We start from the raw sequence: 24648 nt of genomic DNA on the forward strand, positions 1-24648 counted from the left end.
TGCCGGGCCTCTGAGTTTTTTTAATGTGGTCCCCACAAACTAGTCTATGTCACTTGGATGCCTAATGTTTTTTTTGCAACCCCTATGTATTGCCTTTGCTTGATTCTTTCCTTACCTATTGTTACAAGTCGCGGTCACGACATGTCTCCCTCGAGCTGTTTACCCAGTCAGGACGGGGTTACTCCAGTTTCTCCTGTTACTGGACGATCGGCACGACTTAAGAAGTAACGTGTCATCCACACTGTAGCGTGATTGGTGGTTACTCCTATTTGTACACACTGGACTTTTGCCGCCTCGCCGACTATAGCGTATCTGTGGATTCCCTCAGCTCGGCTGCATGGTCAGCGTTCTGTTCCTCCTCGTGGTGAAGATTCTGTTTTTTTTTGTGGTGGCTTCTGTGCTGTCTCCGGCTCTCCAGCTTCTCTACGGCTTCCTAGCTGCACCTATACCACTGTGCTGACATCGGCTCTCAAAGGCGCAGCACCTGCTACCTACTCCTTACTATCGGCTTTTGCCGCACCAGTGGCACCTTAGCCGCACCAGCAGCTTCTCTGCTGTCCCCGGCTCTCTAGCTTCCCTACGGCTTCCTAGCCGCACCTATACCACCGTGCTGCCAAGGCACTCCAAGCCGGAGCACCAACTACCTACTCTCTACCATCGGCTGTTGCCGTAGCCGTACCTTTGACACCTTAGCTGCGCCGGACAGCTTCCGTGCTGTCACCGGCTCTCCAGCTTCTTCTACAGCTTCCTAGCCGCATCAATACAACTGTGCTGCCATCGGCTCTCAAAGCCACAGCATCTACAACCAACTGTCTACCATCGCCTATTGCCGCACCATCGGCACATTTGCAGAATCATCGGCACATTTGCCGCACCATCGGCTCCCAAAGCCGCAGCATCAACTATTAGCTATCTACCATCGGCTTTTGCCGCACCATCGGCACAGAACCTGCACCATCGGCACATTTGCTGCATCATCGGCACATTTGCCGCACCATTGGCTCTCAAAGCCGCAGCATCACTATTAACTATCTACCATCGGCTTTTGCCGATGTCATCGCGCTGCTGCTCTACCTCTATACCCTTTTCTACTGGAGGCAGACTCCTCCACATTCCCAGATACCACTAGAGAGACAGGCTCCTACACATACCCAAGTGCCACTTACCAATAGAGACAGGCTCCTACACATACTCAGGTACCACTTATTAATAGGGAAACTGACACTGACTACTGGAGGAGTTTCATTCACATACCCAGATACTACTAAAGTGTGGCATAATGTGTTATAAAGGACATTACTGCGTGAAGCATAATGTGTTCTAAAGGGAATTACTGTGTAAGGTGCATTGCTGCGCACAGCAATTATTCATCGTGATGGGATAGCTTGGGTGAAGCCCCACTTCGTAAGTGCTGGGCACGCCCCAGAGTGTAATGAAATTGCGGTGTTCTGCAAGGACATGCCCCCTCCCCGATCAGTCACGCCTCCTTTCTGTCCTTTCTAGAAGCGCACGCACAGAGGAACGCCATCTATACAAACTTTTTTTTGGGGGGGGGGGGGCGCAACTGGGAACTTTCACCCTGAGCTCTTCAATGTCTAGAACCAGGCCTGTGTACAGTTATTGTTTTCAGTTGTCACATAGATTAATGCTGGTTTAGGTGTATATTTGCTGCATCATCGGCACATTTGCCGCACCATCGGCTCTCAAAGCCGCAGCATCACTATTAACTATCTACCATCGGCTTTTGCCGATGTCATCGCACTGCTGCTCTACCTCTATACCCTTTTCTACTGGAGGCAGACTCCTCCACATTCCCAGATACCACTAGAGAGACAGGCTCCTACACATACCCAAGTGCCACTTACCAATAGAGACAGGCTCCTACACATACCCAGGTACCACTTATTAATAGGGAAACTGACACTGACTACTGGAGGAGTTTCATTCACATACCCAGATACTACTAAAGTGTGGCATAATGTGTTATAAAGGACATTACTGCGTGAGGTATAATGTGTTCTAAAGGGAATTACTGTGTAAGGTGCATTGCTGCGCACAGCAATTATTCACCGTGATGGGATAGCTTGGGTGAAGCCCCACTTCAGTGTAATGAAATTGCGGTGTTCTGCAAGGACATGCCCCCTCCCCGATCAGTCACGCCTCCTTTCTGTCCTTTCTAGAAGCGCACGCACAGAGGAACGCCATCTATACAAACTTTTTTTTGTGGGGGGGGGGGGCGCAACTGGGAACTAGAACCAGCCCTGTGTACACTTATTGTTTTCAGTTGTCACATAGATTAATGCTGGTTTAGGTGTACACCTATTGTTTTTAGTTGGTGCATAGATTAATGCTGGTTCAGGTGTACATGTATTGTTTTCAGTTGGTACATAGATTAATGCTGGTTCAGGTGTACAGTTATTGTTTTCAGTTGGTACATAGATTAATGCTGGTTCAGGTGTACAGCTATTGTTTTCAGTGGGTTTGGTATGAAATCCATGCTGGGGGGTGCCTAACCCTAATCTCCCCCTAGGGTCTTTAAAACGAACTCTCACTCACACTGCTAATACCTTACAGGGCCCTGCTTACCTTCGTTCAGGATGCCGGCTGTCGGGATTTCGGCGTCAAGCTAAAGATAGGTGCGGAGTTTCGACGTCTATCTTTAGTCCCGGGTCAGGCTTTCAATGTCGGGATTCCGACGACCGGAATCCCGGCCGCCGGTAAATGCACACGTCCCATTTCGGTTGGTACATAGATTAATGCTGGTTCAGGTGTACATGTATTGTTTTCAGTTGGTACATAGATTAATGTTGGTTCAGGTGTACAGTTATTGTTTTCAGTTGGTACATAGATTACTGCTGGTTCAGGTGTACATTATTGTTTTCAGTTGGTACATAGATTACTGCTGGTTCAGGTGTACATTATTGTTTTCAGTTGGTACATAGATTACTGCTGGTTCAGGTGTACATTATTGTTTTCAGTTGGTACATAGATTACTGCTGGTTCAGGTGTACATTACTGTTTTCAGTTGGTACATAGATTACTGCTGGTTCAGGTGTACAGCTATTGTTTTCAGTGGGTTTGGTATGAAATCCATGCTGGGGGGTGCCTAACCCTAATCTCCCCCTAGGGTCTTTAAAACGAACTCTCACTCACACTGCTAATACCTTACAGGGCCCTGCTTACCTTCGTTCAGGATGCCGGCTGTCGGGATTTCGGCGTCAAGCTAAAGATAGGCGCGGAGTTTCGACGTCTATCTTTAGTCAAGGGTCGGGCTCCCACTGTCGGGATTCCGACGACCGGAATCCCGGCCGCCGGTAAATGCACACGTCCCATTTCGGTTGGTACATAGATTAATGCTGGTTCAGGTGTACATGTATTGTTTTCAGTTGGTACATAGATTAATGTTGGTTCAGGTGTACAGTTATTATTTTCATTTGGTACATAGATTAATGCTGGTTCAGGTGTAGTTATTGTTTTCAGTTTGTAAATAGATTAATCCTGGTTCAGGTGTACAGTTATTGTTTTCAGTTGGTACATAGATTACTGCTGGTACAGGTGTAGTTATTGTTTTCAGTTGGTACATAGATTACTGCTGGTACAGGTGTACATTTTGGAAGGAACCAATTGGCTAAATGGACACTATAAGATAGAGATTCCTAAACACCTAAAAAAGTGGCTAACAAAATAATCACCAAAAAACAGAAAAGAAAGGGAAAACCTAGTTATAGCGAATACTGTATGTTAGCAAAATAAATCTCTAAATAGCCCTCTAATAAAATACAAAACAATAATTACTTTAATAGACTAATGACTAAATTGTGGGTGCAAACAATAATATCTGCATGCCAAAGCATGTTGTACACATGTGTCTGTCAGACTGATCTGTCACTGGTTTCTAGCAAATGGCAGCTGTGACAAACTGGTGTGTTATGTTGTACACCATTAACATTCAATATTTTTAATGTATACAATACAGGACACATATACCCATAATATTGTTCAAGTAAGTTGATCATACAGTAGCAATCAGTTTAAGATCATTGAAATTCTAAACAGCTACACAGAGAATATTCTACCCTTACCTAACATTAGCTAAAGGACCTGCACTTCCAAAATTGTCTCTTGGTCCTGTCTCATCGCCTGCTGACTTTCGAGCATCGGCAGAAGAGGAAACACTGTTAAAACGCACCTTGTAGCTCCTGAAGACAGACAAACGCATATTATAATAAGCTATATCACATTGCAATTAATATATAGTTTACATACTTTCCAAGATTTCATTTGCTTACACCCTTTTTTCGGACACATACATTCTTGATTCAATTTTTGAACGGAGTCTACCCATATCTAGGTTAATTAGGAGTAATTATTTATGAAACCTAATTAACATGATTTCTGAGACATATATCAACACACTGTCTTGTAAATGTGACAGGATTTGCTATGGCAGCCAAAGTGTAACTAAAGCTCTTTACACCCCCCCACAGACAGTTAGACACGCACACAGACACACAGACAGATAGGCACGCACACACCCACAGACAGATAGACACGCACACACAGTCACAGATAGATAGACACACCCACAGATACACACACAGACAGATAGGCACGCACAGACATACATACAGACACACACAGACAGATAGGCATGCACACTCAGACACAGACATATACGCTCACACAGACACAGACAGACACGCACACACAGACAGATAGACACGCACACAAGAGACAGACACACACAGACAGATAGACACACACAGACATACAGACACACACAGACAGATAGACACACACAGACACAGACATACAGACACACACAGACAGATAGACACACACAGACACAGACATACAGACACACACACACCCACAGACAGATAGACATGCACACACAGACAGATAGACACACACAGACACAGACATACAGACACACACAGAAACAGACATACAAACACACACACACCCACCCACAGACAGATAGACAAGCACACTCACGCACACATACAGACACACAGACACATACACACACCCACAGACAGATAGAAACGCACACACAAACTCAGCACAGACAGATACACACACAGAAAGACACCCGGCACACACACACACACACACACACAAACTATGAGATTTCTGCCCTTGGAGATAGTTAGATAATGCTTATGTTTCTTAAAAACAGGTAATTTTTCCTAAAAACATGTTTATAAATATTTTTTATGTACTATATATTTAATAATAGAATAATATTTCTTCATACAGAATTTGCCTCTTCCATGCCAAACTGTGGCTTCTTGCCTTGACGATAACAATGTATTTGCTAATTTTTGCTTGACTTCTTGTTTTAGAATAATAAAAGTTTCTCCAACCACCAAGTAAATGTTTTGGGGTTGCAAATACGCTTTATAAAATATTGTCCACCAAGTTGCCGCTCTTTACTTCTAGTCCCTTGATAAGCTCTCTCCTAAATGCAAACTCACTTTCTCTCTTCCAAATTAGAATTGGGATGCCTCATCTCCATCATAGCACAGCCAAATTTCTGCAAAGTAAAAACACTTCAAATGTACCAAATTTCTATACATAAATAAAGCAATGATTACATATATTATGAAAATTGTTGTTATTCATTCGTTATTTATTGCGAGATTGTATATTTGTTTTAACAATTACATTAAACAGATAAGTATGTTAGTCATAAGCACAGATCGCTTCCGAACAACACAGATAGACTGAAACTAGTAAAACAACTTTTATTTATCACGTCTTATTTGAGACAACAATACACCTTATGTAGACTACCTGTATCATTACGTTTTATTAGATATTATCTTGATGAAAATCATCTGAAAATTGAGCTCAGTTAGTTTGATATTCCTAAAAAGTTTTAATTTGTGCTGTACTTCAACCCTAAGGCAGCAGGCAAATGATTGAACCTGCTTTGCAAATCACTGTATATTTGTGTGGAGATAGAAGAAAAGTATTTTGAAAAATTACATTAAAATATATATTCTGGCCCAGTAATTTTATCCAATCAATTATACACAAACTGTCTGAAGCACATTGGCACAGTCATTAGCATTGCTGTTTCTAAGCACTGAGGTCATGGGACCTTTCTATGTGGAGTTTGTATGTTCTCCTCGCATTTTTATCCCAAAATTCAAAAACATGCTGGTAGGTTAATTGGCTTCTGAAAAAAGAAAATGAACCCTAGTGTGTATATGTGTGTCTTCACGTGGTAGGGAATATAGATTGTAACCTCTACTTGGGTAGGGACTGATGGTGAGTGGCTAAATGTAAAGCACTGTGTAATATGTAAGTGCTCTATAAATAACTGTGAATAGATAAATAAAATAATGTGTAGAACTAAAACCACTTGCATGGGGTGAGGGGAGCCCAGCAATGATGGATCACCCCGCTGAGATGCCATTTTGTTCTCAGAAGACCAGAGCTTGCTCTGCTCTTATGAGAAGGGTCTCAAGACAGTGATCTTGTATTGCCACTCCGTCATCTCTGTAGGACTCTTGTTGTGGCCCAGCCTCTTGCTCTGGCAGCCCTAAGGTGGTGAGGGCCATAGCAGAGCTCTCTTTCATATTTCGCTATGGGGCCAAAGATGATGCAGTAATCCACCCTGAACGCAGTAATGTATTTCTACAGCTGTAGTGCTTTCAAGGTTGGATATGTTTTGCTCTTGCTGCCATATACTTTCCTCAAGCTCCATGCTTTTTACTTTGTTTATATAACATGTCAAATGCTAGTGTAACTCGAGGATGTTTTGAATGGCACACACGGGGTCAGTCCCTACACTCCTAGAGGCGTTGCTCCTCCCCTCCTACTCCACTTCTTTCCTTCACAGAGACCTTTTTGGCACACTAGACCCTATCCAAACCGAAGTACCCAAGAGTGGCCCCCACACATAGTGAAGCCTGGGCCTCTGGTAGGTGAGCTACAGTTAGTTCTGTTGACAGTCAAATAACAGTACAAAATTCTGATGCACCTGACTTTAAAAAACGAAGGACATGGAGTTCACTAACATTTTTAGTACAGGTACCCATCTATTATTTTTGTAAATGTTTGGCTATGTTGTAATGATGGAGGCACTCCAGAAACATTTTTGGTTTGTACTATTGATTGTATGGCACCCAAAGAGAAAACTGTTGCCTGACCCTGGATTAGAATATGGTGCAAAATTATATATAATATAATATTATGAAATATTACTCAAGGGTTAGGTTAGGTTAAGAGTGTGGGGGGAGGGGTGTGTGGGGTGTCTGGGGGATTTGTCGTGGTAGTTATGGGGTATTGTATGTGGGTAGGTTAAGAGGTGATGTGTGATCTTTCGCAAAGAATTGGTGTTATTGTGCAACAATGCATTGTATATATGTATTTTATGATTTTATATTTATTGCATATTGTTGCAATCTTCTGTTTTTAATAAACAAAGACAATTTTGATGAGCTCTCTTCCGGGACATGCAGAGGGGTGTTCCATGAATCAGGGCAGACTGGGATTTAATACTCTGATCACCACAAAGCAATGATGTCATATTGCCCAATCAGGCAATGCCCTGGAAAGCACTGCTCAGGGTAATTACAATCAGCAATTTCCCTAATAATATATTGGTAAGGGGATATTTAACAAAGGCAGAGCCGGCTTTAACCGATTTGGTGTCCTAGGCAAGCTTTTGGCTGGTGCCCCCTAGCAGATAATCCCACCACCAAGCTTAATGTTGCATTCAACATGAACATTTACACTCCAATGAATTCCTTAGTACTTCCTTTCAAACCCAACCAATATGAATATAAATTAATTAAATGTAGATTAACACTACCGTTCTTCCCTCACAGAGCACGCCAGGCTCTCCCCTCACAGCACCCCTCTCCCCTCACTGCAAAGTCACCATCACCCCCTCACCCAGTACCCCTCATCCAGCACCCCTGTCCCAGCACAGCACCCATCACCCCTCACCCAGCACAACACCTCTCATCCAGCACTCCACTCCTAGCACAGCACCCCTTTCCCAGCACAGGACCTCTCTCCCCTCACTGCACATCACCCAACACAGCACCTCTTATCCAGCACAGCACCCCTCATCTAGCACCCCTTTCCCAGCACAGCACCTCCCTCCCCTCACTGCACAGCACCCATCACCCAGCACAGCACCCCTCTCTCAGCACAGCACCCATCACCCCTCACACAGCACCACTCTCCCAGCACAGCACCCCTCTTACAACACCCCTCACACAGCACCCTTCACCCCTCACCACTATCCTAGCACAGCACCCATCACCCCTCACATAGCACCTCTCTCCCAACACAGCAACCCTCTCCCAGCACATAACCCCTCTCTCCTCACTGCACTGGGCCCCTCATCCAGCACCCCTCTCTCAGCACCCATCACCTCTCACACAGCATCCCTCGTCAGCAACCCTCTCCCAGCACAGCACCCTTCAATCATCACCTCTCATACAGCACCATCTCCCAGCACAGCCCATAGGAGGAGGAGCTGCTGTGGGAGGGCATGCACAGCAGCCCTAATTCAGTGGCCACTTTTGTTGTTACCTGTTGCCCCCAATGACTGTCTCAGCTCCCTAGCCTGGTTGAGCTGCCTGGTCGGAGCTGAGAGCTGCAGTCACAGTAGCTGCCGGCAGTGATGTGCGGTGAGGTCATTGGCTATGGAGGCACACATGGAGATGGGTCTGAATGCTGGGAGCCTGTCTCCACCCCTACTCACTGTAAATCTCCCCTCACTACACTAAGCTTCAGTGTCCATTGATTTTCCTACCTGCATCACTGTACCTCCTCTTGCTGCTGCTGACTGTGCTGAGTGAGCTCCGATCTCTAAACAGTGCAGTGCACTTCCTAGTCATAGGATACATCCAAGGTGTACATCAGTGTTCAAGGTACACCCGCCATACTCAAAAGCATGCATCTATTAGCTCTCTTTCTGTTCAGCTTACTGCCTTTGGTGTGGCCCTGCCCCCAGCTCTGCAAGTAGTGTCTGACTATAAAGAAGCGAGACTGAGCTGTTGCTGCCTCATCTCTCATCTCACTGCAAACCCAGGAAGCTCCACAAAGCTGGTGAGTGTTAACTATAAAACTTATTACAATAAACAAAGATATTTATAAGTTATAAATATCTTCTTTGCATTATTTTAATCATTCTTATATCGAACCTGAGGAGTATGACAGGGGAGGCTCTGCCTCCCCTGTCATATGCCTGAGGTTTGATATATGAATAATTCAGAAGACAGGTAGCTGCAGCCACCAGAGCAGGGAGTCTCCCAGTCGCCTGCATCTAGCAGGTCCCCGCGGCGTGCCCCAAACCTCCACTGGCGCCGACCCTAGGCCTTCCAAATACCCTAGGCATTTGCCTAGTTTGGAGGAGCAGACATTGAATAAAGGGGTATGAGCATGTGTATAATTGGATGAGCAGATATTGGATAAAGGGGTATGAGCATGCGTATAATTGGATGAGCAGACATTGGATAAAGGGGTATGAGCATGTGTATAATTGGAGGAGCAGACATTGGATAAAGGGGTATGAGCATGTGTATAATTGGATGAGCAGACATTGGATAAAGGGGTATGAGCATGTGTATAATTGGATGAGCAGACATTGGATAAAGTGATATGAGCATGTGTATAACTGGAGGAGCAGACATTGGATAAAGGGGTATGAGCATGTGTATAATTTGAGGAGCAGACATTGGATAAAGGGGTATGAGCATGTGTATAATTGGATGAGCAGACATTGGATAAAGGGGTATGAGCATGTGTATAACTGGAGGAGCAGACATTGGATAAAGGGGTATGAGCATGCGTATAATTGGATGAGCAGTCATTGGATAAAGTGGTATGAGCATGCGTATAAATGGAGGAGCAGACATTGGATAAAGGGGTATGAGCATGCGTATAATTTGAGGAGCAGACATTGGATAAAGGGGTATGAGCATGTGTATAATTGGATGAGCAGACATTGGATAAAGGGGTATGAGCATGTGTATAACTGGAGGAGCAGACATTGGATAAAGTGGTATGAGCATGTGTATAATTGGATAAAGTGGTATGAGCATGTGTATAATTGGAGGAGCAGACATTGGATAAAGGGGTATGAGCATGTGTATAATTGGAGGAGCAGACATTGGATAAAGGGGTATGAGCATGTGTATAACTGGAGGAGCAGACATTGGATAAAGTGGTATGAGCATGTGTATAATTGGATAAAGTGGTATGAGCATGTGTATAATTGGAGAAGCGGACATTGAATAAAGGGGTATGATCATGTGTATAATTGGATGAGTAGACATTGGATAAAGTGGTATGAGCATGTGTATAATTGGATGAGCAGACATTGGATAAAGGGGTAGGAGCATGTGTATAATTGGAGGAGCAGACATTGGATAAAGTGGTATGAGCATGTGTATAATTGGATGAGCAGACATTGGATAAAGTGGTATGAGCATGTGTATAATTGGATGAGCAGACATTGGATACAGTGGTATGAGCATGTGTATAATTGGAGGAGCAGACATTGGAGAAAGGGGTATGAGCATGTGTATAATTGGATGAGCAGACATTGGATAAAGTGGTATGAGCATGTGTATAATTGGAGGGAAAGACATTGGATAAAGGGGTATGAGCATGTGTATAATTGGAGGAGCAGACATTGGATAAAGGGGTATGATCATGTGTATAATTGGAGAAGCGGACATTGAATAAAGGGGTATGAGCATGTGTATAATTGGATGAGCAGACATTGGATAAAGTGGTATGAGCATGTGTATAATTGGATGAGCAGACATTGGATAAAGGGGTATTAGCATGTGTATAATTGGAGGAGCAGACATTGGATAAAGGGGTATGAGCATGTGTATAATTGGAGAAGCGGACATTGAATAAAGGGGTATGAGCATGTGTATAATTGGATGAGCAGACATTGGATAAAGTGGTATGAGCATGTGTATAATTGGAGGAGCAGACATTGGATAAAGTGGTATGAGCATGTGTATAATTGGAGGAGCAGACATTGGATAAAGGGGTAGGAGCATGTGTATAATTGGAGGAGCAGACATTGGATAAAGGGGTATGAGCATGTGTATAATTGGATAAAGTGGTATGAGCATGTGTATAATTGGAGGAGCAGGACATTGGATAAAGGGGTATGAGCATGTGTATAATTGGAGGAGCAGACATTGGATAAAGGGGTATGAGCATGTGTATAATTGGAGAAGCGGACATTGATTAAAGGGGTATGAGCATGTGTATAATTGGATGAGCAGACATTGGATAAAGGGGTATGAGCATGTGTATAATTGGAGAAGCCGACATTGAATAAAGTGGTATGAGCATGTGTATAATTGGAGGAGCAGACATTGGATAAAGTGGTATGAGCATGTGTATAATTGGATGAGCAGACATTGGATAAAGGGGTAGGAGCATGTGTATAATTGGAGGAGCAGACATTGAATAAAGTGGTATGAGCATGTGTATAATTGGAGGAGCAGACATTGGATAAAGTGGTATGAGCATGTGTATAATTGGATGAGCAGATATTGGATAAAGGGGTAGGAGCATGTGTATAATTGGATGACCAGACATTGGATAAAGTGGTATGAGCATGTGTATAACTGGATGAGCAGACATTGGATAAAGGGGTGTGAGCATGTGTATAATTGGAGGAGCAGACATTGGATAAAGGGGTATGAGCATGTGTATAATTGGAGGAGCAGACATTGGATAAAGTGGTATGAGCATGTGTATAATTGGAGGAGCAGACATTGGATAAAGGGGTAGGAGCATGTGTATAATTGGAGGAGCAGACATTGGATAAAGGAGTATGAACATGTGTATAATTGGATGAGCAGACATTGGATAAAGTGGTATGAGCATGTGTATAATTGTAGGAGCAGACATTGGATAAAGGGGTATGAGCATGTGTATAATTGGATGAGCAGACGTTGGATAAAGTGGTATGAGCATGTGTATAATTGGAGGAGCAGACATTGGATAAAGGGGTATGAGCATGTGTATAATTGGAGGAGCAGACATTGGATAAAGGGGTATGAGTATGTGTATAATTGAAGGAGCAGACATTGGATAAAGGGGTAGGAGCATGTGTATAATTGGAGGAGCAGACATTGGATAAAGGGGTATGAGCATGTGTATAACTGGAGGAGCAGACAATGGATAAAGGGGTATGAGCATGTGTAACTGGAGGAGCAGACAATGGATAAAGGGGTATGAACTGGAGCAGTGGCGGATCCAGGGGGGGAGTCGATCAGGGCGTTCGCTCCCTGTACACACATCCCCGATTCCCGAAAGCTCCGCCCACTTATTATAAGAGACTCATGGACTCAGCCGGGTAGCGCGGTTGCTGCCCGTCATCAGCAGTGCCGGCGGCCGCGATGCAGCACCTGCGTGATGTGCATGTGTCAGACTGTCTGCAGCCAGAAACTCTGGCAGAGAGAGACTGTCACATGCACATCTCGCTGGTGCCTGGCGGAGGGCCCGCCAAGTTACAGTAGATACTGTACAGTGAAGTCTCCTCAGTGGCTGGCCCCACTGTCTTGGTCAGAGAATTCTGACAAGAATAATAAGCACAGTATCCGTCGAGGCGGGCACCACCTTGAGCAGCGCAGCAGACGACGTACCGGTTGTCCGAAAGTGCTCTTCTAAGAAGAGCACTTTCTGGATCTATCCTGTTCATTGCATGTGTTTACTCCTGAGCTTGATACCTTCTCAGTTCTTGGGTGCCATGATTCTGATTTTGGCTCTTTCGAAGATCAGTTCTTTACTCGGGCTCCAGGATTTCTCATTAAAGTACTATTTGTTCTTTTCTGCGTGTCCTTGACAGGGATATGCAGGCAGGGGAGGCAGATTTGATATAAAATGATTAGAATAATACAAAGAAGATATTTATAATTTATAAACATCTTCTAGAGGGATCCAAGTATGTCTAGGTTGGGGTTTTGGTTATACGGGGTGGGTGGGTTGTTATGCGGAGGTTTGTTTATTCATTTTCTTTTCGGGGTATGTGTATAATTTTGTTATCTGGGCGGTTGTGGATACTTACTATTTTGATCATTTCTATTGTTTTGGTATGCGATTATTATATTTAGGTTTGTAATGGTTGGGTATTGGTGTCACAACATTTTTTATGTGCTATTTACCTATTGTACTTCTTTTATATCTGGTCTGTGAGCTCCAATAGCGCCTTTGAGTTTTTCCTATAGGTTTATACGCTATGGAGTACTGAGTATATTCTGTTTTTTATATATTATATTCCACATTTGTGTACTATGCCTTATGACCTATGCTATTGCCTACCACATTCTGTATTTGTTGCTTCACATCTGCCACCGCTCAATTGTTTCATTTCATTTTGGGTGTATTTCAAAACTTCAATCAAAAACTAATCAATGTAAAAAAAATTATATACTATAAATGCAGCCCTTCAGACGTGTTTCATACCTCTCCATTTTCTGGTGGATCTCCATTTCCAAACGTGCTGGTCACCACCAAAACCAGAGTTTCATGCTCTAAATGTACAATGTCATACTCTTCCATCGACATCACCTGCGGTGAAAGGTATTTACTAACAAATGTACAACAAAGTAGAAACTGGATGAATTTATAAATCAACAACACACCCTGCATCCATTCACGTTACTTTCCGTGAAATCTGCGCACTACAAAAATCACAAGGAAAATGGCACAGTGCCAGCGTTTACAGAAGACGTGTGACGGTGGGACACACACACAGAGTCTGCACACGGGCCCTCCCTCTCTTCATTCGTCCCTGTATAGCAGATTGCTCCTTATTATACGCAGTTACATTCGAATGGTGCATGATGTTCAGAGAGATTACATTGTGTCTATAAGAGAAATATGCTATAGATGTAGTTTCCAGGTATTTTCTTTTACAGGAGACTATTCATCTAACTCTATTTTACTGGGGAGGAATCTTGTGTCTTCATAATGAGTAACATTACTCTATCTGATAGGATAGCATTCTCCTCACTCTATTTTACAGGACAGCAGTCTCCTCACTCTATCTTACAGGACAGCAGTCTCCTCACTCTATCTTACAGGACAGCAGTCTCCTCACTCTATCTTACAGGACAGCAGTCTCCTCACTCTATCTTACAGGACAGCAGTCTCCTCACTCTATCTTACAGGACAGCAGTCTCCTCACTCTAATTTACAGGACAGCAGTCTCCTCACTCTATCTTACAGGACAGCAGTCTCCTCACTCTATCTTACAGGACAGCAGTCTCCTCACTCTATCTTACAGGACAGCAGTCTCCTCACTCTATCTTACAGGACAGCAGTCTCCTCACTCTATCTTACAGGACAGCAGTCTCCTCACTCTATCTTATAGAACAGCAATCTCCTCACTCTATCTTACAGGACAGCAGTCTTCTCACTCTATCTTACAGGACAGCAGTCTCCTCACTCTATCTTACAGGACAGCAGTCTCCTCACTCTATCTTACAGGACAGCAGTCTCCTCACTCTATCTTACAGGACAGCAGTCTCCTCACTCTATCTTACAGGACTTCTCACACTATTTTACATAGATCAAGGAATAAGATGAATATATTATGGTTATTATTATTCTATAAATATAGCACATTTATATGTTTACACCAAACAAAATATAATATCTTATTGCAAATTCTATCTTACACAGGTCAATCTTAGGACTTTATCTTAGAGGGCATTATGATTCTAATCTTACACAAAGCAATTTTAGGATTCAGTGCTATAGCAGGATTAATGAAATGGTAAACTGTAATTTCCCAGTAATCCAAAGATATTTTACTTAGTCCATATATTTCAGTTACCAGTTTACTGTATTTCTGTATGTGCAAATATTGACTGGCATAACGCTATGCATCTCTTTATTCTGTTACACATTATCATAAAACACACTAGACTGAAAGCTATATATTACCTTAGCATCAAAGGCATGCTTGAATATTTCACATAATGTTTTTGCATAGGATTCAGATTTCCCAGTCTCTGTTGCATACAGAATTGTAGCTTTTACTCTTTTTGCCATTGCTTGTCCCATTAATTTAGCTGAAAATTTGACTGCCCTGTAGGTGGAAATATGGCAGATGTCATAATAATAAACAGCCACAGAAAGCAATATGCTTGTACTGTCAGCTCTCGGAGAGGCTGCTGAATGCATTACTCACTTGGCCAACTTTTTGAATCCAATGGCTCGTTTCTTAGTTGGAGTACCATTTACTCCTTTCCATACGTGAGTGTTCCAGGGATCAGGCTGTATGTAGAAAAGATCCGTTTAATGCTAATACTCATGGTGTTAGTTTACAGATACAGGATATTGTACCCATTACTGGTTGTATATAGGGATTAGAAGTCATTGACCACGTAAAGGCAAAAAACTGCAAGCTGAGAGCTTAAAGTCATGTCACAGGTAATTTATAGTATAGTGTATTATATTCCTCATAATACACAAATCTTATAATCAGAAACTTTTTTTTAAGAGCCCTTATATAGGTTAGCATCACTTTTAACTTATTATCAATTTAGCGGTGACACATTTCTCAAGTATTGTTATGTATGATTCAGTATGAAAAATTATATCCTTCAAAAAAAATGTTTGTGTTAAACGTGAAAAAAACAGAAATGAAACTCATGAAATGTTACAGCAAGCATTCGGTGGAGAAACAATTAGCCGTGCTGCAGTATTACGGTGGTGGAAGCACTTCAAAGAGGGTGAAACGCGAGTGACTGACGAAGTGCGTTCTGGCAACCCATCCACCACGGTTACAGATGTCAACATTGCCAAAGCTGCAGAGATGTTGCAAAATAACAGAAGGTTCACTTTACGTGAACTTTCGGCTTCACTTGGCATTTCATTCCAATGGGTTCAGCATATTGTGACAAAGAACCTGAAAATGCTTCACGTGTGTGCCAGGTGGGTACCCAGAAATCTCACAGAAGAACAGATGCAATGACGAGTTGAATCGTGCAAGAACACCGTTCGAATGATTTCCTGACATCGATTGTGACGTGTGACGAATTTGTGGATTTGTCATTATGATCCGGAATCCAAACAAGAGTCCAGGGTATTTAAATACGCCAATTCGTCTCCGCCAAAAAAATTCTGTGTGATTCCTTTGATGCGCACAGTATGATCCTACAGCACTGGGTTCCCCATGGACAGAAGATTAATGGTGACTACCATGCAAACGTCCTGAAAACTAATTTGCGTGGAGCCATGAGGAAGAAAAGACCACATTTGCTGAAGAAACAGTGGTTTTTGCTCCAAGACAATGCTGGACCACATGTTGCTGCTGATGCATTGGCAGCACTGACTGAAATTAATGGGACAGAACTGGAACACCCTCCATATACCCCGGACTTAGCGCCCTGTGATTTCTGGACATTTCCAACCCTGAAGAAACTACTGCGCGGACATAAGTTCTGAAAGATGATGAAGTGAAAAATGCCACAGCTGCAACACTAACAGTGATGTCACAAAACAGTCTACTGCACGTCTTTGAATCGTTGTTGAAACGCTGCAAAACATGTATTAAATGTGAAGGACGCTACTTTGAAAAAGAAAAATGTTCAGATCCTGTGGAGTCATCAGATTTTGAAAAAAAAAATCAGTCTCATTACTTTTCAATCAGCCCTCGTACTATGTAGACAAAAGTAATTGGACACCCCCACGCAAGCGAAATGCATACCATGCATACCATTTCAATGAGAGATGCCTTGGTGTACCGTTGAAACAAATGCTTAGATAAGTATTGGGATTTTGTGGAAAAATAATCTGTACCAAGGCCATAATATTGATTATACGTTGATGTACAAGCTGAATAAACGTACGCAATAAGAGCTCTTGTTAGCTTATATAGTGAACCACCCATGTGTGTATGTATGTACTGTATGTATATATACAGTATATATATATATATATATATATATATATTTATTTATATATATATATATATAATACAGGGGCAGACGCAGGATTTTCGGGGGCTGTGTATGTATGCATATATATATATATATATATATATATATATATAAATACATAAGAAAGACCCGGCACTCCATAAATCCCCAACTGGGTAAATGTCTGGCTCCAGGTGCCCTCAGTGAGGCGGAGACCACTCCCCTCTGTATAGTCCACAATAGGTACAGCGGCACTCAGGAGACTTCACAAAAAGCGTTTAATTATTTCGACATTTCGGGATACGGAGACCCCGTTCCAAAGCCAAACCTGTTCCTGTGACATGACATTATCACCGTACACCTTGACAAGTTTGCAATAAATTTCAGCTGCTGATGTGCCCTTTTTTATGCAGAAATCTGATCACACTACACACCTCAGTGTTTGACCATGTTTCCGCCAGCCACGCCATCTTACAACTGATGTTGGGACAGTATGACTGATATGAGGCGCAGTCTAATGGCTGTGAGGGGAAGCAGTGGTCTTCCTGCTCTGGCGTGGTGGTAAAATAGTATGAAATAAAGAACATTACACATGTGAGAGGTCTGGTTAGCTTACTGCCTTACTTATTGAATTACCTTTGTGTGTGTGTGTGTGTATGTATGTATGTATATATATATATATATATATATATACACACACACACAAGAAAAAAATTGCACACACCCACAAACTGGAAGGGTGCCAGGTGAAGTAATTAGTATACAATCCACCTTGAAGCAGCCAAAAGGCAAACAGCAGTAGACCAGCACACCACCAATACTTAGAAGTATCAAAAAATAATATTTATTTCAGCATCATAGACAAAAACATCCATAAAGCCATCATGGAGTATAGACAATACTTATCAGTTTTAGTATTAAGCATATTTGGTCATAGCACCCGGCCTCCCCGACGGCTGTTTAGGTGTTAATCCACCTTTGTCAAGGGTCAGCTATGAGCAACTGAATAGGCTATGTATACTGGATGCAGATATAAACATTAAAAACACCTGTGTAAACGAACCACCCACCTGTGTGTAAAGCTGGTGATCCACGTGTAGCAACCAGTGTGTGGAACCCAAGTGAATACTAAGGGCCATATCCAATTAGCCCCAAACTCTGTTCCGGTGCTAAGTGATCCCCGCGATGAGTGAAAAATGTGGATTTTTCGCCGATAATCCCCGATTTTCGCCTATATATTTTTTCTCCCTATCCTATTAATTCGGGAGAATAGGATAGTTCGCCCGTTAACACATAGGAGCGAAAAAATTTTGGGTGAAAAAACGGCACTTATCGTGGATTATTTTTTTGGGACACATCAGGTCCCGAAAAAAAAACCTTGTTAAGTGCCGTCGTCAGGCCGACTACAGGGCTAATTGGATATCCCCGGGCGAGCTAATTGGATATGGCCCTAAAGCTGATAAGTATTGCCTATACTCCATGATGGCTTTATGGATGCTGAAATAAATATGCTTTTGTATTGGTGGCGTGCTGGTCTCCTGCTGTTTGCCTTCTGGCTGCTTCAAGGTGGATTGTGTATATATATATATATATATATATATATATATATATATATACACAGTCAGGTGCATAAATATTGGGACATTGACAGAATTTTCATATTTTGGCCTCTATTTACCACCACAATGGCTTTGAAATGAAACAAACACGATGTGCTTTAACTGCAGACTTTCAGATTTAATTTGAGGGTAATTACATACAAATCAGGTGAACGGTGTAGGAATTACAATGGTTTCTTTATGTGCCTCCCACTTTTTAAGGGGCCAAAAGTAATGGGACAAACTAAACAATCCTAAATCTAACTTTCACTTTTTAATACTTTGTTGCAAATCCTTTGCAGGCAATTACAGCCTGAAGTCTGGAACGCATAGACATCACCAGACGCTGGGTTTCATCCCTGGTGATGCTCTGCCAGGCCTCTACTGCAAATGTCTTCAGTTACTGCTTGTTCTTGGGGCATTTTCCCTTCAGTTTTGTCTTCATCAAGTGAAATGCATGCTCAATCGGATTCAGGTCAGGGGATTGACTTGGCCATTGCATAACATTCCACTTTTTAGCCTTAAAAAACTCTTTGGTTGCTTTTCCAGTATGCTTCGGGTCATTGTCCATCTGCACTGTGAAGCGCCGTCCAATGAGTTCTGAAGCATTTGACTGAATATGAGCATATAATATTGCCCGAAACACTTCAGAATTCATTCTGCTGCTTTTGTCAGCAGTCACATCATCAATAAATACAAGGGAACCAGTTCCATTGGCAGCCATACATGCCCACGCCATGACAGTACCACCACCATGCTTCACTGATGAGGTGGTATGTTTTGGATCATGAGCACTGCCTTTCCTTCTCCATACTCTTCTCTTCCCATCACTCTGATACAAGTTTATCTTTGTTTCATCTGTGCATAGGATGTTGTTCCAGAACTGTAATGGCTTTTTTAGATGTTGTTTGGCAAACTCTAATCTGGTCTTCCTGTTTTTGTGGCTCACCAATGGTTTACATCTTGTGGTGAACCCTCTATATTCACTCTTGTGAAGTCTTCTCTTGATTGTTGACTTTGTCACATATACACCTACCTCCTGGAGAGTGTTCTTGACTTGGCCAACTGTTGTGAAAGGGTTTTTCTTCACCAGGGAAATAATTCTTCTGTCATCCACCAGTTGTTTTCCGTGGTCTTCTGGATCTTTTGGTGTTGCTGAGCTCTCCGGTGCGTTCTTTCTTTTTAAGAATGTTCCAAACAGTTGATTTGGCCACATCTAAAGTTTTTGCTATCTCTCTGATGGGTTTGTTTTGATTTTTCAGCCTAATGATGGCTTGCTTCACTGATAGTGACAGCTCTTTGGATCTCATATTGAGAGTCGACAGCAACTGATTCCAAATGCAAATGTCACACCTAGAATCAACTTCAGACCTTTTACCTGCTTAATTGATAATGAAATAACGAGGGAATAGCCCACACCTGTCCATGAAATAGCATTTGAGTATATAGTCCCATTACTTTTGGCCCCTTTAAAAGTGGGAGGCACATATAGAAACCGTTGTAATTCCTACACCGTTCACCTGATTTAGATGTAATTACCCTCAAATTAAATCTGGAAGTCTGCAGTTAAAGCACATCTTGTTTGTTTCATTTCAAAGCCATTGTGGTGGTGAATAGAGGCCAAAATATGAAAATTCTGTCTCAATGTCCCAATATTTATGCACCTGACTGTATATATATCAGAAATATATATATATATTAAGAACAGCGCAGGGCTCATGCATATTCAATGTCAGTCCCTTCTGTGTGAAAATCATTGACCCTGATGAAAACTATTCTAAAATGCTTCCAAGGTTAGTTCCATGAACCACCATAAGAAGATAATCTCTGCTATTACATATTTTAACAGCTGGAGGAGACTATTTTTATTATGCCCAATGTTTGAATTTACATGAGAGATGAGATTCCCTATCTTAATTATTCCCTGACAACCACATGAGATTCTAAACCACACTAGAATTTGTCATATAAAACTGCCCACATCAGTACATGTCCTCGTATTCCTAATGTAACATGAGTTTTACCGCAGCCAAGCTTTTGTCACACAGTGGCAACTGGGAATTATATCAAAACCCAGCTTGTATGTGTTATTGTAACATGCAAAGCACAATACCTGATATTCAAAGGAAGGTGTGAGGCGATAATTAAGCATTTCCTGGTGAAATACAGGGGTAATACTTCCAGACATTGGAGGTACAATCCAAACCCAGTCAGCCGGACAGCCGCCTCGACAGCGGTATTCATTTTCCATGTGTTTAATAAATGATTCAGTAGCGGAGTGATGGTCTACAATTGTTATTTTATCACTCTGGGGAAAAAACAGAAAACAAATTCTTAAAATTAAAAAAAAATGCACTTCTCCTTTAATACTCTGTTGTAAATTATAATAAGGAACTTGATACAAATAATAACTAGAACATGGGCTACACATTTGTAGATACATTGCTATAAGAACACCCTTACATACTGTATATCATCTATCGTACTGATTGGAGTCCCCAGAATGCTCCTCCCATCACCGCAAAATGCTATTTTAGTGACCTACCTGAAAACTGTGTAGAACTGCGATGTTAATTTCCACCAGTGCTTGGTCTTTCCATAGTGAGGACATTTTTCTTGTGTCTAGATTCATTCTTTTGGCGACTTCCTGCAGGAAATATTTTACTAGATGAGATCTGTCCCCATGATAAATGATTGCATTGTCAGAAAAATGTGCCTGGATTATATTAGCCCACTGTAACATGTTGGACAATAGCATTAGCTACTATTTGATGACCCCTTCAACTGAATAAGTCTTCTAGCTGTTTTAGATTACTATGTACAGTATGTGTATGGGAAGTCTTCTTTTACTTGCAAGGCACAGTATATGTTACTATTATCAGTCATGGATTTACTGTACATTTCTTTGCAATGTGCATCTCCTAAGTATAAATCAATCCATGGAAATAATATGTATTTTAACCCAATGTTTATCATTACTACATTTGTAAATAATTACCTGATATGAACAAACACATATATAAATCTGTAATTAAACACTAGCATGAAATGTAGAAATACAGTACGTCAAAGGGAGGTAAGTGATCCACGCACACAATATACAGTAGCACATATAGGGCCTGATTTAGAGTCACAAGCATACACAATATTGGATGCATCCTGTGAATATTTGCAGACTGCACAGCGCCGCACCATGCAAACACTCTCTGGATGGTAACCTTGCATATGCACAAAAAAGGTCCATCTCATGGGATGTCGTGGGCACGTAGCCAGACTTCTGTGATAGACTGAGCCATGCATACGGAGACAGATGTTTTACACCTGGGGCTGCTGTGAGACAGTGGTCAGTGTGACCATAACATGCAGCCGTACGGATACTCGCATTAACACATGGCAGTAAATCTGGCTGCCGCGCTGTCCCATAATCGCTTATCTGAATTGCACAGGATGCTTGTTGGTATAGCTCAATTGCCCTTTTTGACACTAAAGGAAAATAGATGTGTGCATTTCATATATGTATTGTTTTTTCGTGCATGTATTATTTAGTTATTTTATATATTGATTATTTTTAACTATAATATTATGCTACGGTCTATGTTATTTGAACATCTATTGGATGACACAGCCTCTGGGTAAACATGAAGGCCAATATAAAGACCTAACAAGTTTCAAGGAATAAAGTTGGCTAAAGTGAATTCAAATAAAAAAGTATATTCACTTAAATATATTTGGTAAAAGGCTTCTTTCTATAGCAATTTATACTTTATCCTGCAAAATTCACAGTGTGCTCCCCAAGAAAACTCTCCAATGGACACTTATTTTTCCCCTTTTTCTTACAGAAATCCATAAACACCAAAAAAAAGTGAGCCCAGTTTTTGGTAAAGGGAATGAGAACAGTTTTGTTAATTATGATTGAAGTCATATCTTATTTGTTATTTGCACTCCAAAAGAGGTAACTACAAAAACTCAAACGTTTTTTTGTATAAAGCAACATTTTGGATCTCAAGAGTCCTTTAGCAAGCTTTACAAACAAACAAGTGACAGACACTATGGGGTCAATCCTAGGTGCGAATTGCGATTTTCACTTCGAATTCGCATAGCAAATTCATTTTGCAATCCAATTAGCAACTCGTACAGATCATTCAGACTGAGGGCCTGATTCAGAGCCGGACGCAATTAGCGCTCGCTCGTCCAGAAAATAGGGGTGGCTATTCAAATGAACCGTTCGCTCTTTGCGGTCTGTTCACGCCTCTAAGTCTGAACGAGCGAACAAAACTTGCGGCCGTTTTTTTTGAAAAATACGCCCCCTGGCCGCTCGCATCCTACGTCATGTCCACTATTTGTTAGATTAATCGAGTACATCGACCAGCATATGAACTGCTCGCTATTCTTGTGGTTGGTTTTTGCTACCACAATCTTGCGAGCAGTTCTGGCTATAAAATAACCCAGTGACGTGGTCAATGATGCTGCTGTTTTAAATATGCACACCCATAAAACGCCCGTTTTGACCTTTAAGCACGCCTGCGATCGGATCTCCACTCCCCGTTTTCAAGCACCTTCCCCTGTTACCACCCACATACGCCTCTTTCTGTCACTCAAATTTTCAGGCATTCGCTATTTTGCGAGCACATGAATTTCGACCGCACTGACTGGTTCGCGCATGCGTATAACGATCCGTACGCATGCGCAGTTGGGCAAACATCGCTCGGAGCGAACGAGCGGCCGCTTACGAGCTGCTCTGAATCAGGCCCTGTTTTCACAACTTTCCACTCGCACCTCCCTGAAGGGAGAGATGGAAAGAAAAATCTTAATTTTAAGGTTAAAATGTGGAGACACTGTGCTGAACCCCTTGGACACCCCCCCCCCGAATGACCAATTAGGCAATTGGAAGTTTCTAATTAGCTTATTTAGTCAAGTAATTACATGTCATTTTTGGGGTAAAAAAATGACCTCAAATTATCCCCAAATCAACTTTTTTGTTACTTTAGGCACCCTTACAATAATTTTTTAGTTGAAAATTTATTGTTTTTATAATTTTTTTCCCCATTTTTCAAGGTGCCCTCAAAGTACCCCAAAATCACCCTTTTTCCTACTTTTTTTTGCATTTTTCGTTTACTTCGTTTGAGATTAAACGAAAAAAGTTTATTTTTTATCATTTTCTTGCATTTAAAAAAAAAAGCACAAATCAGCCATTTGACACCATTTCAAAACCTACAGTACCTTCCTAATTGCCACAAACAGCCTTCTATACGGTCCTGCTAACGAAATTATCCATTTTGGGGGTTCCAGGGTGGTCTCCCCACATTTTCATGCATTTCTCGCAAATCTCATTTGGCAGTCAATTCGCACCCCTCCGCTGCGAGTAGTGCGAATAGGCATTTTTAATTGGATTGGAGAATTCTTGGGAACAAACTTGCTACTTGCAATTCGCACCTAATTGGATATTGCTAAAGAGAAAATGGTGCCTAATTAGCAACAATTGTCATCACATTAATGTCATAATTGTAATTGGCCCCACATGAAAAATGGTGAAAACATACATAACTTAAAAATACAGAAAAAAAACATCAACATCAAAAACAATAAATCAAAACAAGGCAGGTTCAATATTGAGAGTAGGGAGCCACAATGTTAACAGAAATAAATAATAATAATAATAATAATAATAATAATAATAATAATAACAAAACAAGTGGTATGCAGAGTAGCCATGATACCACCCATGGAAATCTTCCACCACAGGTCTTATGATGCATTTTCACAGCCCCAGATCAGGTAATTGTGGGCAAGTTATTTTTTGTTTTGCAAGCATATAATTGTACTACTTACAGCATATTTTTAAAAATGCAATGCAAGAATGTTTACTTTTAACCTATATAGTATTTTTCACTAATGGTTAACATTGTACATACATTTACCAATGACAATGCCAGTCTAGGTCTATCCTCTCACATGCCTATGTATACTATGACCATAATATGATCAGAGAATGATTATACTTCCAAATTTAAGATAACATAAGATAGCTCCAAACGCAAACCATCAAACCATATACTTTTCTAAAATTGTAATCTAGACAGCAACCTGTGCATGAGTACACAGTAAGACTATGGGGC

The 24648-nt window shown here is 41.6% G+C and overlaps 1 protein-coding gene across 1 annotated transcript in view; it reads right to left on the minus strand.

Moving 5' to 3' along the window:
• The window catches only part of NOS1 (nitric oxide synthase 1), a 101806-nt gene that overhangs the window by 23659 nt on the left and 53499 nt on the right, over nucleotides 1–24648 (minus strand). The window contains exons 10-16 of the mRNA XM_088449102.1: nucleotides 21078–21179; nucleotides 20646–20840; nucleotides 15203–15288; nucleotides 14956–15100; nucleotides 13471–13575; nucleotides 5481–5539; nucleotides 4083–4199 (exon numbers count right to left, since the gene is read on the minus strand). Coding sequence (XP_088305228.1) covers nucleotides 4083–4199; nucleotides 5481–5539; nucleotides 13471–13575; nucleotides 14956–15100; nucleotides 15203–15288; nucleotides 20646–20840; nucleotides 21078–21179 — 809 coding nt within the window. The remainder of the gene's footprint in view (nucleotides 1–4082; nucleotides 4200–5480; nucleotides 5540–13470; nucleotides 13576–14955; nucleotides 15101–15202; nucleotides 15289–20645; nucleotides 20841–21077; nucleotides 21180–24648) is intronic.

Source organism: Taudactylus pleione, unplaced genomic scaffold, assembly GCF_031769625.1.
Source record: "Taudactylus pleione unplaced genomic scaffold, aTauple2 ptg000479l, whole genome shotgun sequence".
NCBI lineage: Eukaryota > Metazoa > Chordata > Amphibia > Anura > Myobatrachidae > Taudactylus > Taudactylus pleione.